This window comes from Leptinotarsa decemlineata, unplaced genomic scaffold, assembly GCF_025532065.1.
Source record: "Leptinotarsa decemlineata unplaced genomic scaffold, Ldec_3_MD MMD2_P_RNA_scaffold_9, whole genome shotgun sequence".
In the NCBI taxonomy this organism is placed as follows: Eukaryota; Metazoa; Arthropoda; class Insecta; order Coleoptera; family Chrysomelidae; genus Leptinotarsa; species Leptinotarsa decemlineata.
In genome coordinates, this window is record NW_027412536.1 from 15,328,314 (window position 1) to 15,346,184 (window position 17,871).

Genomic DNA, 17,871 nt, shown 5'->3' on the forward strand with positions numbered 1-17,871 from the left:
AACAGGTTACTGAACTACCATTCTTACCATCCAACGAAGATGAAAATAAACTTAGTCCTAACCATGAAGAACAGGGTGATAAATCTAACACATCCATTATTTAAAGACGAAAGTATTAAAGAATTAAAAGGTATTCTTCTTGAAAATTTATATCCTTGCAAACTTTTGAACTACTTTTTAGCTCCCCTTCCACAGTTACGAATACTTTTCCAAACAATTTAAATGATTCCATAAATAATAAATATTAAAACAATTCAAATATTTCAAATAGTGGAGAGATACCACCAAATACATTATTTTTCAAAACACTATTATATTTTCAGCCTTCAACGCCTAAACTCCTGAACGTTTTCAAGAGTGAACATATTAAATTTGCTCAATGCATCGTTACCACTACTAACAATCTTTTTTCCAGAATTCAAACTCCGTTGAAAACTTTAGAAAAGTCGAATGTAGTATATGAATTTTTTGTCATACATGTGACAAGACATACATTGGACAAACATCTAGAATCTTATCTGAACGCTCAACGTCACATAAAAGTGATTGTAACACAAACAAAACCACCTGTGCACTTGAAGAGCATGTCATCAGCACTAAAACACACAATTAATTACAGTTAAAGTTTTGTATACTGAAAGCAACTTACAAAAACGGTTGTTTAAAGAAATGTTCTTTATCAAAAGGAATACCAGTAACATGAACAAAAAGACTAAGCTCAACAACCTCAGCAATATTTATAATTACAATCATCAGCGCGGTGCAGCCAAGTGTAAAGATGGGCAACACTTGTTTACCGAAAGCAGGAAACAATACATACGCACGGAGTCAACAACAGAAGCCAACCGTACATTTGTGGTTCCAGTTAGAAGACCTAGAATTCCCAGGCTACATCTAACATAACCACGAAGGCAGCTATAGCTACCTGCGTGACATCCGGATCCAGGGTATAAATACAAATAGAGATTTTATCGAATGTGAATGATACAAATCAAAAATGAAAACACTCCAAAAAAGGGGGACAAAAGCAAAGGTAGCTATAGCTGCCTACGTGGTTATGTTTGATGTAGCCTGGGAATTGTAGGTCTTCTAACTGGAACCACAAATGTGCGGTTGGCTTCTGTTGTTGACTCCGTGTGTATGTGTTGTTTCCTGCTTTCGGCAAACTAGTGTTGCCCATCTTTACACTTGGCTGCACCGCGCTGATGAGGCCAATGGCCAGAAACACGTGTCCGCGGTTTGCCCCCCTTTTTTTTGGAGTGTTCTGTCCACGGATTGTTTCATTTTTGATATATATATATATATATATATATATATATATATATATATAATATATATATATATATTGTTATAAATATATAAAATTAGAAGAGTATTTATAATTTAATTAATTTGATTCTTGATTATTATTCTGTTAGTTCAAATAATTTGAAAATTTTCTGTGATTTCAAAATTCTTAGTGCTCCGGCAGATACCTGTCCTTACCTCTAAATCTTACCTCTATTCTTCAAGGTTGCTCAGCTCAATCGAAGCTCATGCAGCTCTCTTTCTCAGAGTAGAGTTCTTGGAAAGGTGTTATAAATAAAATTTTGTAAGTCTGTGTTTTTGAAAATAAATTTTGTCTCAAAGTTAAAAAAAAATATAATGAATGTGAAATTTTTATAAATGTTTTGTCAAACCAAACTTAAATTACCCTAAAACTGCGCCAAAATACCTTATGCTAAGAATTGTTACAGTAAATGTTAAATTTGAAACAAAAATATTCTTAGAATTGTGTTCCGTACAGTTAAATTCACGTGTAACGGCAAATTAGTTACTTGAAAACTTAAGCTGTCTGTGGTTCGTGCGTGGGAAACGATTCTAAAAATATCTGTGCTAAATGTCAGTGAATTTTTCAAATTTTCCTAATATTAAATCCAATAATAGTTCATGTAAATAAAATGATGAAGTTCATTGATAAATAAAAGTTCAGAAGTTGTGATTTTCACACTGGAAGTTCCTTGTGACTGGAAAACTTTTGATTCGATTTGGAGGTTATGAATTGTTCAAGATTTTCAAAAAAATGTATTCTTCTTATGGATTGGGAATTATAAATAATATTGTAATACCTCAAAACTGGTACAGCGTCCCTGTATTGGTTTTCCCTTGATTGGAATTTTGAATTCTTCCAGACACTCTAAAATCTCCAGTAAGTATCCTTTCTTGTTATTATTATTTTACTCTGGCTCCTATTGATGGATTTATATTGATAAGAACATGCAAAACGGCCTTTTCTCTTTCTTTTCCCTTTTTTAATTTCTAACAGCTCTTCAAAAAAATTCGCGTCTCGACAGTTCAAAAGCTTCTCTCCTCACTTTATTGATTCACCCCTGGCAACCAGACAAAATTTTTCTGCCTACTGCTCTCCCTCACAATAATTTTGAAATTTCTTCAATTTTGACACTTTTCACTGTTCACACATATTATATTTACGATTTCTGTTTCCAATTTTCACTAATACTAATAATGATTAATTTTGATTACATTTCATCACATTTTGTTTTCAATTTTTCTAATTTTGAATCCAAAATTCATCATTTTTCAGAAGTTAACACCTCCTTTTCAATTTATCAATCTGATTGGCTACTCTTTAGTTGCATCCAAATCATGTACTGAGTGTTCTTATCATTTTTCAGATAAATTCCTAATGTCAGTGTTAATTGAATTTTTGTTATTAATTTGTAGTGTAAATCTGTTTTATTGTATGTTATTATGTTGTATTAATGTCTTTACTGTTTTCAGTGTATTTATCCCGATGATTGATGGTTTCTGGTTAGTTGTGCTGTTTGGAAATGATCTGAAATACTCTAATACTGATAAGTCACAACTTTGCCTGATCTGGGCATGAACATTACTCCAAATTATACAGATAAGAATTTGAATAAAGGTAAAGTATCTGGCTTTCTAATAAAATTAAACATCTAAGAATAACTTTGATTTTCACAAACTTTCAACACTGAACTAACAAAATATGTGAACTTTTAACATCAAATTAATAATAATATGAAAAACTTTTAACATCGAACTATCAAAATAAATACAAACTTTCAACTTTTAACTACTAAAATAAATGTAAACTTTTAACTAATTAAAATTTGAAAATCTTTAACTTTGCAATAATCTTATAAAAAAACTTATCATAACAAAATATATATATATATATATATATATATATATATATATATATATTTATATATATATATATATGTCGCACCCCTACGAACGACAACTCTCAAAACTCGTACGAGCTAAGAACTAACGAGGTCGGTCTTACGTTTTAATGTTTTATTCCTAACACAAGAATAAAATAGTTCAGATTGATGAATTCAGAGAAGGTTTTGTTGAAAAAAGAAATCTCAGCCGAAAATTAAAAAATATTTCGTCAGCATCAAAACTGACAATTGAAATCTGTATCATCGATGTGATTGATAAAAATCAGATTTGACTTTACCAAAACTCCTTGGGTCGATATTCAGGCGATAACGATTGTTCCAAGCTAAGTAGATCGTTTCCTCGAACGACTTCGCCGACACCCTAGCTGGCAAAACGTATTTTTAAGCGCTCCACTTGAAGCTACTTTCCCGGAAATATCCTATTAGTTATGGCCTCATTATTTTTAATATGTCTGGTGATATCCAGGAAAAACTTCCGACGAGTTTTTCCAAGAAATGTGCGAACATGAAACTGGTAAATTGAAGGGAGGAAAGCCTTATCAAGTTTGAAAAAAATTGATAATTGAGCAGAATGCTGTTGGAAAATTCCTCTTTTATAGCTTCAATGTCGTCGGGTGTGAAGTCAGATGAGAATTTCCGTTTAGAGGGGGAAACAATGGATGTCATCGGAACGAAATTACTGCAAGAATCACAAGATGAAGTGAAAGTCCGAAACAAATGGAAGAAGCTGTTCATAGAGGGTGGCTCAAAACTTGGAATTTGGTTAGTTCACAAATCCAAAAATGTAGGTACCTATCTTCCTACGTTATATGTATTTCATTACAGAGTTTTAAAATAATATAGTTGAAATCAATAATGAAAATAACAGAGTCATAAATGAAAATATCTTCATTACCCCTGGATAGAACCGCATAATTCAATGTTCATATGAAAGTAGTTGTTGAGAAACTTCTATGTATGACCTACACACCTGTATAAAGATTTTAATTTGAAAGTAATTTCTTTCTTTCTTCCTTTGAGAGTTTTCCAGAAGTTTTCATGTATAGATGAAGAAGTGAAAGCTAAAAAGATTTCTTCTCATTAAAATATGACTGTTTCAATTTAAACAAGATTCGTAAAGATTCCAATGGATTGTATTGAATCAATAAGCGTATGTTTATACGCCTATTTCTATTTAAAAAAAATCAGTTCAAAATCTGTTTTTCGGTTAATCAGCTGTCGCCCCCATACGAACGAAAACTCTCAGAAATTGAGAAACTTGTGCGAGCTAACGACTAACGAGGTCTAACCTTTTAACGTGTGATTCCTAACACGTCTTCACATACTGTCATTTTCATTCCGAAACTTCGAAGTATCCTATTGAGATTATAGTTATATAATAATAGTAATAATAATGATAACAATAATGGTGCAAAACCGAACCGGCATCCCAAGAAGGAGAACACTATTCTCCCTCCGGTGCCGGCCGTGGATTCACTAGGCTAACCACCCGGTGAACCCAACACTTGTTCCCCAGCAATCGAGGAAGGGGCCCCACAATCGACCCGCTTGGAGGGTCAGAAGCAAGGTGGTGGGGCCCATAACGATGATTTGCCTATCGATGACAACCCTGGCAATGACACCGGACGCTTTGAATGGACGCATGAGCTAAGAGATAGCCTTATGCATTGGTACGAGAGTAGTGAGCCTGTGCGTAGGGGGTACATGGCGAGATTGCATGCTCTGTGGTGTGAAACACACCCGGAGCATACCATCTTTTCCGCCTAAAATCTTAGGGATTAAGTATCCTATCTTCGGCGGCAGGGCTATAGATAGATAGATATAGATATTATATTTATTTGACAACTTTAAACTTGAATGTTTGTTGTTGTTGAAAGTCAGTTAAAATATACATAGAAAAAAAAACTAGCCACAAGTTAAAAATATTGAATCATAAATTGTGAATAAAATGAAAAATAATTTTGAACATTACAATAATCAATCTAAAATCTTTGAAAGTGTCAAAAAAGAAATATTATGTATAAACATAATATCAGATGAAATAAAATCAAATCTAAATCGCTCTTTCCCAGCCTGCTAACGAAGTGATAGAAGTGACAGTTCTACCACCCGTTGGCACGACTGGAGAGAAGACTCTCATCATGCCACCAATCAGAATACGCAGGGTGCTCCACAGAATTAGGCCCCTGAAGCTACAATACGTGAGAAACCTTCTCACTTATTCCAAGAGCCTCTACGTGTTGTGGATAATCCGCCGACCGCTGATCAGGTTGAATCCTTCTGGAAGGATATCTATGAACACCGCAGCCACTACATGCAGCACTAACGCAGTTCGAAGCTTTCAACAGAGAGTTTAGACAGCCTAAGCTCAATGAACTGCGCAATCCGATAACTCCGGATGGCGTTCAAAGAGCCCTTGTGGGTTCCAAGAACTTTGCTGCTCCAGGCCCAGATGAGCTGAACACTTATTGGTGGAAAAAATTACCAAACACCCACCGCCATCTGGCCAGATGTTTCAACTCATGCCTGGAGGGAGAGCAGCCGATTCCGGATTGGTCTGTCGAGGGGCGGACCGTTCTTATCCCCAAATGCGGAGATTAGTCGATTCCTAAGAATTACAGTCCGACAACATGCTTGAATTCGTGTTATAAGTTGATAACAAGTATCTTATACACATGAATACTCACCGCAGTTAACCGAGTGTTCGAACGGATATATGAGCAGATATAAGCGCAACCTCTCTATGGCCTGGATCGATAACAGTAAGGCATTTGATACAATATCGCATGAGCTTATCTTGCATTTGCTCAGATGTCTCGCGGTACCCAACAAAATAGTGAGATCCATTGAACAATTGATACCACTCTGGCGAACTCGCTTCACCATAACATCTGGTCAAATTTCAAAAACCAAACATGAAATGATATCAGAATTTAACGTAACATCTGAATATGTAATGATATACAGGGCGTTCTATTTTTAAAAATGGAATTTTGTCTGTAGCACCTACACCAAACACCCTGTATATTTAAAATTATATCAAAATATAGCTCTCATGAACTCCTAAAACTTTTGTATGAAACATTTTTGTGTATGTCCTTCAACAAACCAGATATTGCACTAGTTCGGACTTCCATTGTCTATTATATAAAATGATTTGAAATCCCTGAAACAAGTAAAAAAGAATAATTAAAAAAGAATAGTTGAAAATAACAATTATATTAAGCAACAATAAACCTGAAATGAAATGATAGTAAAATAACCTACAAGTAAAAATATAATAATTGAATAAATAAAAATTAAAGGAATGCAAAAAGAAAATAATAAAAAAATAAAAAGTGTAGAGATTCCAAGTCACGTTAGTTCACGACGTTTCGATTGTTGGTATCTACAATCGTCTTCGGGTGATGACTGGACTGATTCCTCCGAGAGATGACTATTTTATAGGTCGTTGAAATACTTTCACTTTCTCTACTTTCCATTTTCCGCTTCACTGAGTAGAGAAAGTGAAAGTATTTCAACGACCTATAAAATAGTCATCTCTCGGAGGAATCAGTCCAGTCATCACCCGAAGACGATTGTAGATACCAACAATCGAAACGTCGTGAACTAACGTGACTTGGAATCTCTACACTTTTTTTTTTTTTTATTATTTTCTTTTTGCATTCCTTTAATTTTTATTTATTCAATTATTAAATTTTTACTTGTAGGTTATTTTACTATCATTTCATTTCAGGTTTATTGTTGCTTAATATAATTGTTATTTTCAACTATTCTTTTTTAATTATTCTTTTTTACTTGTTTCAGGGATTTCAAATCATTTTATATAATAGACAATGGAAGTCCGAACTAGTGAAATTCATCACGAAACATTGTCAACCACCTTCAAACAAACCAGATATTGCCTGTCACATAAAATGTGGGACACCGGGTATATATATATATATATATATATATATATATATATATATATATATATATATATATATATACATCGGAAAAGTCTAGGTATATTTTATAACATACTAAATATCATAAAAATAAATGCATGAGGTCGTTTAATTTCGAATAAATTGGTACACTCGACCACCCTGTAGATTTCTATGGGTTGAACAAAGCCTGCAAAAACGGTAACTAACCTTTTATCAAGTTTTTTACAAACTGTAGGTTTTCGGCTAAAATGAATAATCTGAAAGTGTCGACTTTGTACATTCTATGCAGTTCTTGCTCAGCAATTAAACTGGAAATATTGTGCTTTAACATGGAACGCCATCACTTACCATTGGCTGAGATGAATAGAGCTGTAGGGCTTCTTCAAGGTGGCATGCGACAAAATGATGTAGCTCTTTGTTTGGGGGTCTCCCAAAGTGTTATCAGTCGATTGTGGCGGCGTTTCCGTGAAACTGGCAGTCCAGCCGAACAACATCCAGGGCGAGGACGCGCTACAACTGCAGTTCAAGACCGATTTTGGTGTCAACCGCAAGAAGACAACCGACAATCACAGCACCTGAGTTGGTTAACGTGTTGCAGCAGACGCACCAGGTAACCATTGGTCGTGATACTATCAGAAATCGACTGCATGAAGCAGATCTCCACAACAGAAGGCCACTTAGATGTCCACCTTTGTCGAGAGGCAATCGCGGTAGAAGATTAGAGTAGTTGTTTACAGCTGATTCTCGGCCTCCCCCCACCACTATGACGTATTAATTGCTTTTTTTATTGGTTGTTGTTTGGTGAAGTTTTTTTGTTGTGCAGTGAAGTCAAGGCGTTGTGACCTTGAAGTGTCTGGTGCATGGATCGTTCAGATTTTTTTTTCATATGAGATTTTGTGTGTTTATGTGTGTGTGTAGGAGAATGCACGGTACAGGGTTTCATCATGTGCTTGTTTGTCTATGTACAAACATACGTCTGCATACTTCGAAGATCCTCCAAGTAATAAATGCTCCATCGGTGTTAGGGCACCAAGTTAGTAGTGGAGTGACGTCACAGCAATAACCGTTCAACGGCTAGAGAGCGACATGTTCACTACACGACGTGTGGCAGAGTAATGCGTATTCATCGGTCTGCCCTCACCTCTCCCGAAGCGATGAAGGTTCGCTCTAGCCCCGCTATCGATGGTGACACAACGGCAGCCGAGGACCGTTTGCCTAGCGTCTACCCTCTCCGAGACCGCAACGACCACTGCTTGCTCGTACCGGCAACTGTTATCGCATCAAGTTGGGAGATGGGCTTGGCTGTGACGTCAGGCATCTCTAGTGGATAGGTTCGCTCTAGCCCCGCTATCGATGGTGACACAACGGCAGCCGAGACCGTTTGCCTAGCGTCTACCCTCTCCGAGACCGCAACGACCACTGCTTGCTCGTATATCGACATCTGTTATCGCATTCAGTTGGGAGGTAATCTTGGCGCATGTAGTTGAGAAGTGGGGTTGGCTATGACGTCTTGACGGGTCCTATCAGAGTGTATTTAAGAAGCGTACGAGTGTTGGCTATGTCAGTTTACATCAAGTGAGTTAGTGAGAACTATTATATAAAATGTATTCCTGTGACTGTGGTAAATCTTTCACTCGTAGTGATAATCTTCGTCGGCATCAGCTCCAGAGTTGCCAAGGAGGGCCTGCAGTGAAACGGGTGAGAGTGGATAATGCAACACCTATGTATACGTGCAATTGTTGTAATGTGACAATTCCTATGACCCAAGTGAATTCTCACCGAAGAACCATGAGTCATAAAAATAATGCATGTGTTCAATTGTCTGACGGTGTTCAAATTATAACGAATGCATTCAATTGCCGCATTGCTACATACAGGGTGGAGAGTTCGATTGTAACCAGTGACTACATGTCATTTTTCAATAAGATTAGGCAGAAGGTCATTGAATTACTGGAATCAGCCATCAGGATCCATAAAAGCATCAAGGTGAATATGGAAGTTTTTGGGAATTATATTCTTCAGACTGATGATTCGAGGGACACGAAGTCATTTAATTCCCAAAATAAAATAGTGGACCAATCTTCAGATTTGAATGCTGTTTTTGATGGATTCCGTGATGTAATTGTGGCTCAAACGACTGAGTTCCAGGATCGTGACTCAGGTATTTATTTTTTAAAAATTTCAATAAGAATGAATAGTAATATTTTTTTTATAATTCAGGTTGGACTTGTGAAAAAATATTGTTTCTCGAGGTCAACATTAATAAATACAGTCCACTGGAAGGACGTTCATATGTGAAGCTGCCTCAATGTATTCAATGGAAGAAAGCTGTTGTGAATGTTCGTAATGAAGATCAATATTGTTTTGCTTGGGCTATAACATCAGCATTATATCCTGCAGATAGTCGAGTGTCCGAACTTACGTCATATCCACATTTTTCCACTGTTTTAGATGTCACAGGTATGGATTTTCCCGTTAAAGTTAATAATAAGAGTATCGAAATATTCGAAGATAGGAATGATATTTCAATTAATGTTTACGGTTTAGAGAGTACATTTGAGAAGGGTAAAATGAAGTATGAAGTGATTGGTCCATTGCGATACTCACAGAGAAGACTCCGGAGACATGTCAATTTGTTGTTTATAACTGATGACTCCGGTAATGGTCACTATTGTTGGATCAAAGATCTTTCAAGATTAGTTTCTAATCAACTATCAGCTCATAGACAGAAAAAATATTTTTGTGACGGATGTTTGATATATTTTTCTGATGAGAGATTGCTTTTACGTCATAATATGTATGATTGTAATCACATTAGTACCACAACACCAACTACTAATTTAAAGATCAATAAATATGGTAGAATGGTTGCGGAAAATAAACTAATGTTTGAAAACTTTGAGAGGCAAATGAGGGTGCCATTTGTAGTGTATGCTGATTTTGAATCAGTGCTTAAACCGATTCATGTGAATGAGCCAAATCCTGGAAGTTCATACACGATTAAAACATTCAAACATGCTCCATATTCATTTGCTTATTTGATAAAGTGTTCATATAATGATGATTTGACAAAATTTGTTACATATAGGGGTGTAGATGCAGCTCAGAAATTTGTGAGTAGCATTGAAGATGATTTGAAAGAGATACATGAAAATCATCTCAGAAACCCTAAACCAATGGATACACAAACTGTCGAAGAAGAAGAACAGTTTGTTGCAGCCAGAACTTGTGGTATATGTAATAAAGCATTTACTGATGGTGAAGTCAAAGTAAGAGATCATTGTCATGTCACAGGAAAGAAAAGATCACATGCCGCTCACTCGAAATGTAATTTAAATTTCAAAATACCAAACTTCATACCTATCATTTTTCATAATTTAAGTGGTTATGATTGTCATTTATTCATAAAAGAATTGTATAGGAATAAAGAGAAAGTTGATGTTATCCCGCAAACTAAAGAGAAATATGTATCTTTCACGAAGCATCTCTTTACACACAGCTATACCGATAAAGATGGTGTGGTTAGGAAGAATTATCTCAAAATGAGATTTATCGATAGTTATAAATTTATGACTAATTCGTTGGAGAAGTTGGGTGCAAACTTGACCTCCGATCAATGTTTGGAGATGCACAAACATTTCCCACAAATTGAGAAATTCAATTTGATGAGACAGAAAGGTGTATTTCCATATAGTTTTGTTGATGACATTGACAAATTGAATTATCCATTACTTCCGACAAAAAATCAGTTTTATGACACACTCAATTGTGAACATATATCGGAAACTGATTATGATAGGGCTAGAAAAGTTTGGAATTTATTCGAGTGTCAGAATTTGGGGGAATACTCTGATTTGTATTTGAAGTCGGATGTATTGCTACTATGTGATATTTTTGAAAACTTCCGCACCACAAGTTTAGAGATATATAACTTAGATCCGGCACAATATTACACTGCACCTGGATTATCATGGGATGCCATGTTGAAGTTCACTAATGTTGAATTGGAATTACTAACTGACATTGATATGATTGTCACCTCACAAACCACAAGAGGAGACTAAATCATCTGTCGGTAACAAATAAGACAGATGGTATCCGCGGCTAAGCTAAACAGTGGAGACGGAGTGGGTTAAACAACTTAGCTAATTTCAAATAGATCTTAATGGGCGCCAGGTAAATTAATCCTCCAGATACCTAAGTAACTCACACAATATCAATAACTTACCAATTAATATTGGAAAAAAATAAAGATCCCCATATGATTTATTCAGTAATCCTAACCTACATGGATTAACCAACAACGCTTCTAAGACGACCATGCAATATTCACACTACTACGCGATGTTCAAATGTCCATACAAGAGCGCTGTGTATATAACCACGAATTCAATCAGTCATAAATTATGGTAGTAAACGACGCTCAAAAAAAACTACAATACGTCGAGTAAAAACTACCACGAAAATTGAGTAGGTGAAATCGAAAATACTAGTATCGGATGGTAAGACAAACTCGTTTGCGTCGCGTGAGATCAGGCGTAGGCGCATCGGTGTCAATCAGCAATCCGTGAAAGGAAGAATATACCTCAATTTCCGTTTCACAAATATCTATGTCAATCAGGATCAATAAATAAATTCTTAATCAATAAACGATTAACAAACACTATATCAAACAGTTATCAATAAACAGAAGGGCAACAATTATTCAAATATTTCAGTATATCACAAATATTCAATTAAATCAATTATAACTTGCGTGCTCCTTTTGGGCCACCCGGTTTATGGTGTTAGGCTACCCCCGTAGTTCGACGGAATTGTGTGAATCACCCTGTAGTACTGCTGAGATGGATCACCCTGTAGTACGGCGGAGATGGATCACCCTGTAGCACCACCAAGATAGATCACCCTGTAGGGCACGACAAGCTGGACCAGTAATGGATCATCAAATAAGACCCAAGAAGAAAAAAAAGGAAAACAGGAACCCTTAACGAAGACAAAAAAAAAGCAGGAAGAAAAACCCTACGGAAGAAAATTCTCAATCAGAATCAGATAAAAACAAGGTGAGATTCAACCCCCATTGAATAGGACTATTTGACTAATCAATACCCTGGTATATTATTCATCAAGCAAAGTAGCAAGATAACAAGAGTATATTTTTGGGTGCCCTGTATAACCATATGACCCGTAAAAATCAAGAAAATTGAATGAGTGTTGAAACCTCTCTTCAATACTACTATTCAGTTGAGATAAACGATGGAACCAGAAATTACTAAAATCATTTAAAACACATTTAATGGTAAAATTCTTACCCTGGCCAAGGGGTTTTCTATACGATTCTTCGTGTGCGGTGTTCTGCACGGAAGTCCTGCTGGGACTTGATGAGTGACTGAGGGCCTTCTGTTTCTTATGAATCTAGAGACGAGAAACGAAGGTTGTAGAATTGAAGAAGTGATATCATAGCTAAGATCACATGAGAGATGCGACAGTGATTCAGACATACCTAATTTCGGAAATCCTCCACCTGGCACGAGTTCGGTAACCACCACAAATCCTCAGAAGAGCTTAAGTTTCAGACTGCAAATATCCACACCAAAATGACCAATCAGTCTTCCACTATACAATCCTGACTTGTAGAAATAATCCCCGTGAAGGATGGCACAAATACAACCAAATATATCCTACAAACAGTCTGATGGTACCCTTTGAACTCCGAACCAAGCTCACCGAAGGTTAACTTCCAAATACTAAGCGACTGCCACATCTGACAGCTAACCAGTTGTTGCCACAGTGCATCCAATCTACACTACAAGCACCAAGGGGGCGCTGTGCACAACATCATACATCTATCAATTCCTCCACAGCCACTTGAGACAATATCAACAAGTCCATGACCCATCAAAACTCCTTCTCAAAGCAATGCAACCCTAAAAACAACCCTTGACAACTTGAGTAACCGATAAATCCTCCACCCGTGAACAACTGTAGAACTAGTTCGGTGTAAGTCGACGGAACGATACTACGAAAGTTCGGCAGATGTCAACCAACAGCTGTCTCTAACCTTGTTTACGAATATTTACAAAATATATTGTTCCAACCTATTTTCAACTATTTACCAATCCTTATTCATGCGATGGAATAGAAACATATAAGGTAAGTCGCCATAACCTTCCCTTTCAGTACAAATATTAGAGCATTCATATTATGCAGAATATTTACCGAAAATATCAAACAGTATTCAGAAACCAGAGCTAACTAATATTGTTTTTCAGCGCGATATGGCTCTAATATGTCAGTAATCCTTCTGGAAGTAATGAATAACGATCTATGCAAGAAATATTCTTGGAAAGATATAGGGAATAAGGCAGACAACGGCAAAAAAAAAAGATAGGTGAAGAAAACTGAGAAACAAACAATAACAACTATTTCAACCTAGCGAGGAATTTCGGATCTCCAACGTCGATTGGCAATAGGAGAATGCGTAAGTACTGGTCAAAGCAGTTAGTCAGGGAGCATACATTTATTCTTATACATTTCAGGTATGGTTTTCTATGGAACGGAAGATTCCCATTACTATGATGTTGAATGAATATAATCTACTTGTAACTTAATTACATTGTTAATATCCATTGAATAAAGATCTTAAAAGGTAAGGTAGTGTTTTGAAAGGTCACATAAGAGCAGTTGATCTAGTGCTAAATTGAAACGTAACATGATTCACTTTTTTCAAAAAAGGTATACGAGGTGGAATTAGTCAATGTAGCGAGAGGAAACATATAGCAAATAATAGATTTTTACCCAATTATAATCCCAACGAACCTTCCACATTCATTACATATTTAGATGCAACAAATCTATACGGTCACAGTATGTCACAACCTCTACCAACAAGTGAATTTACATGGTTGACACCAAATGAAATTCTTAATCTCGATGTGATGGATGTGAGTACTGATAGTCCGTATGGGTATGTATTTGAAGTGGACATTCATTATCCACAAGAGTTGCATGATAAACATTCTGACCTTCCATTTTTAGTCGAAAAAATAATACCACCTCGTACACAATCGAAAATTCCCAAATTAATTCCAAATTTGAATGATAAAAGAAAATATATTGTTCATTATAGGAATCTACAGCAAGCTGTCAAAAATGGATTGATTGTAATGAATACACATAGAGTATTGAAATTCAAACAATCATGCTGGATGAAACCCTATATAGATCTTAATACTGAAATGCGTAATAGGTCTAACAACAAATCTGTTAAAGATTTCTATAAACTAATGAATAATGCGGTGTATGGAAAGACAATGGAGAATGTAGATAATCGAATTGATGTTAGACTCGTTACACATTGGGAAAATATAAAGAAAAATATAGGTGCCAGCACTCTCATAGCCAAACCAAATTTCAAAAATTGTTCAATTTTCACTGATAATTTCGTTGCCATTCAATTGGGTAGAGTGAAGGTTCATTACGATAAACCATTATATTTGGGATTTTCCATATTAGAATTATCTAAAACAGTCATGTATGACTTTTTCTATGGATGCATCAAACAACACTTTGATGAAAATGTCTCTTTACTTTACACAGATACCGACTCGCTCATTCTTAAAGTAAACACAGAAAATTTTATGAATTCATAAAAACTAACATAAGTAGATTTGATACATCCAATTACAGTATAGTTAACCAATTCATATTCCAGTAACAAGTTCAGTCTTGGGTAACTTCAAAGATGAATTTCCAAATGATCCAATCATGATTTTTTATGGTAGTACAGGTGCTAAAGCATATTATGTGAAATCTGTTGATGGTGAATTTAAGAAAGCCAAAGGGGTTAAACGATCTGTAATAAAGAATGAATTGACATGCGAAGATTATCAAAAAATCGTCGAACAAGGTGGTATGATATTCAGAAAGATGAATTCATTTAGAAGCGTGTTACATGATATGTATACTGAATTAAAAAATAAAGTTGCATTATCATATCACGACGATAAACGATTTATCATTCCGAATACTACCCACACTCTTCCTTGGGTCATAATGATATTGATTTTATGAAAACGATCCAAATGAGAACATTCGTTGGATAAGTAATATTATTCAACAATCACAATCTCAGGAGACTCCATTGGATCAATTGATAATTTATTATCTGCCGAGATCAATGATTGAAATATCATTCAATATCTTCAAAACCGGAAAATTCAATATTGATATTTATGTAGCCATTTATAATTAATAATATATGATAGAAGTAATGTGATATTAATGTATTATGTATGTATGTATATGTATTACTGTAATGAATATAAAATGATTAAAATTTTATTTGTATTATTTCTATTTCCCTAATCAATTACTGCAATATATAGTATAATGTAAATGACAGAAATATCAGTTTGAAGAGAATCATCGTAGAGTGCACAATGTCTAAAACAATCGATAAGTTTGGTAGAAAAAGAAAATGGGGTGGTAATGTCATTCGAGGTCCTCCTCGGAATGGTTTTAAATTAACAAAAGATGGTCATTATGACATGCAAAGGAAAATATTGAAAAATACAAGTGAACCAATTGACAAGAGTGATTGTGTAACTGTATCATATCTTGAGGGGAAATTAATGGAGCAAAGGAAGTTATACTTCTAGCCCTACAAGCTGCAATACAATCGACAATAGGCAATATTGCTCGGGACGCCCGGCAAGCATTTGACGATAAAATTGCAGAGGCTCGGATAACTTTCACTCGTAAATTTGACAAACTTACAAGTGATGTAGACATAAAAATGTCTGACATAACAGCGTCTACAAATAAAAAATTTGATGCTATGTCAAACATAACAGGGCTACAATGAAAAAGTATGATGTACTGGAACAGAGAGTTGAAGTATGTATTGGAGAAAAACCATAAAGAAGTTTTGGAGAGAAACTATAAAGTCAGGCCATCATCATCAGGTGGACTGGGATATCCAGGACTGAACATTAATCCAAATCATAGAATAATACAACCAAAACCAAAACCAACTGATGATGTATTAATGGAACCAACATGGTGAATGTATTCCCTCGTTAGGTTAGGTTAATAGTTACGTTAGGTTAGCTGCATAGTTACGTTAGGTTAGGTGTTAGGTTAGTATTCCTCGTTAGGTTAGGTTAGGTTAATAGTTACTGTAGGTTAGGTTAGGTTAGGTGTTCGGTTGCATAGCGGTAGGTTAGCGTACTAGGTTAGGTTACGTTAATACATACGATAGGTTAGGTGTTCGGTTGCATAGCGGTAGGTTAGCGTACTAGGTTAGGTTACGTTAATACGTTAATACGTTAGGTTAGGTGTTCGGTTGCATATTATGTTACGAACGCGCGCGCGAAGAGGGCGTAGATGTCTCTCCAGATGTCCCCCCCCCCCGTCGCCACCAACTTTTCGGATACCCCGCCCCTTTCCGAAGCCCCGCCCCCTTTCCGAAGCCCCGCCCCTCCCCTCCCCGAAGCCCCGCCCCCGACTCCCAACATTTGCGCATGTACACCCCTACCCTCATCGCGCATGTGCGCTCCCACCATTTTCCCACCGCTCACGCATCGAAGTCGATACCCTCCGGAGAGCACTCCACAACATTCAGTTCGAGAAGTCATCTCATCGAGAGCAGTCCACTCCACAACAAGGCAGTACGTTTCAACGACCAACTTGATATTTGAGTAAGTACATTAGGAATGTTATTTTTTATATCAACTAACTTTGTATTATTTCTTCTTTTTCAGAATGGCAACCAATACACAGGAGGTGAATAATGCTGTGGCGTCTATTCTGCCGGTGTCCGCTGACCAGGAGGAGGCAGCATCTTCGAGAGCGGTGACGGTTGACCAGCCAACCACTTCGCGTTCGCGAGTTAGGTGCAGATCTTCTAGCCCTGACTTATTCGAGGAGGAGGAGGAAGTCAGGGCTGTGAAGAAGGTTTGCCAACGACCTGCAGCAAAGGTTGGTCCTATTTCAAAGTACCGAGCTACTTGCAATAGGACTAATCCTTATGCAGGTAGTTTTTCGACCTCTCGTAAGAGGACCTCCACACCAGCAGCAGCACCAGCAGCAGTGGAAATTCCGAGGAGTCCTTCTCCGGAGTTGGTGATATTGTCGCCGTTGGTGACGCGACTACCACCGCTGCCAGCGACACCGGCGGATCCTGAGGTGTTGGTGCCACAGCCTATCGGAGAGGTTAGTGAAAAGATGAGTGTTTTTCTGCAGAGATGCAAGAAAGCAGAACGAGCTGCCCGATCTAGCGAGGCCGCGTTGGTTACCATGAAGCGACAAATGGCTGAAATGGATAACCGACGGAGGGAACTCCAAAAGGAAATGGCCGAAATAGATCGGAAGTATGCATCTCTGCAGGAAAGGTGTAAAGCAGAGACCTCTTCGATAAAGCTGTACAAAAAAAAGTGACAGTTATGGACACTCTTTTGTAGATGAAGTGTAAATATAAGATTAGTTTTAGGTTAGTTAGGAGTATTTAATTATGGTAGTTTTAAGTTTATATTTGTTAAGTTTATATTGAATAAAGGAAAAGGAAGTGAAATAAAGGGTGTACACTGTTTTTTGGTTTGGTACACATTGAACAATGCGATGGTTGGAGCATTTTTCTTCACTTCCTCTTATTATTATTATTATTTTTTTAATTTCAATTCCAAGTTCTTCTAGACAAATACCTCACATCAATTTTTGTGTTCTCTAAT

General features: G+C 36.5%; 1 protein-coding gene and 1 long non-coding RNA gene across 2 annotated transcripts; both read left to right on the forward strand.

Annotated features, from left to right (window-relative positions):
* The first annotated feature begins 1,359 nt into the window (after nucleotides 1–1,359).
* Nucleotides 1,360–2,832, forward strand: LOC141480554 (uncharacterized). The gene is made up of 2 exons (XR_012464423.1): nucleotides 1,360–2,188; nucleotides 2,782–2,832. It is a non-coding gene; the product is annotated as an uncharacterized lncRNA (long non-coding RNA).
* Nucleotides 2,833–16,624: 13,792 nt separating this feature from the next.
* On the forward strand, nucleotides 16,625–17,581 carry LOC141480619 (uncharacterized). The gene is made up of 2 exons (XM_074170812.1): nucleotides 16,625–16,842; nucleotides 16,906–17,581. The coding sequence occupies exons 1-2, from the start codon at nucleotides 16,691–16,693 to the stop codon at nucleotides 17,579–17,581; spliced, it is 828 nt and encodes a 275-aa protein (XP_074026913.1). The 5' UTR covers nucleotides 16,625–16,690.
* Nucleotides 17,582–17,871: the final 290 nt, after the last annotated feature.

Bases quoted from the DNA above. Each gene is read 5' to 3' on its own strand.
- LOC141480619 (XM_074170812.1), top strand. From the start codon at position 16,691: ATGTGCGCTCCCACCATTTTCCCACCGCTCACGCATCGAAGTCGATAC. The intron at 16,843-16,905 runs GTAAGTACATTA...CTTCTTTTTCAG, and splicing joins ACGACCAACTTGATATTTGA to AATGGCAACCAATACACAGG.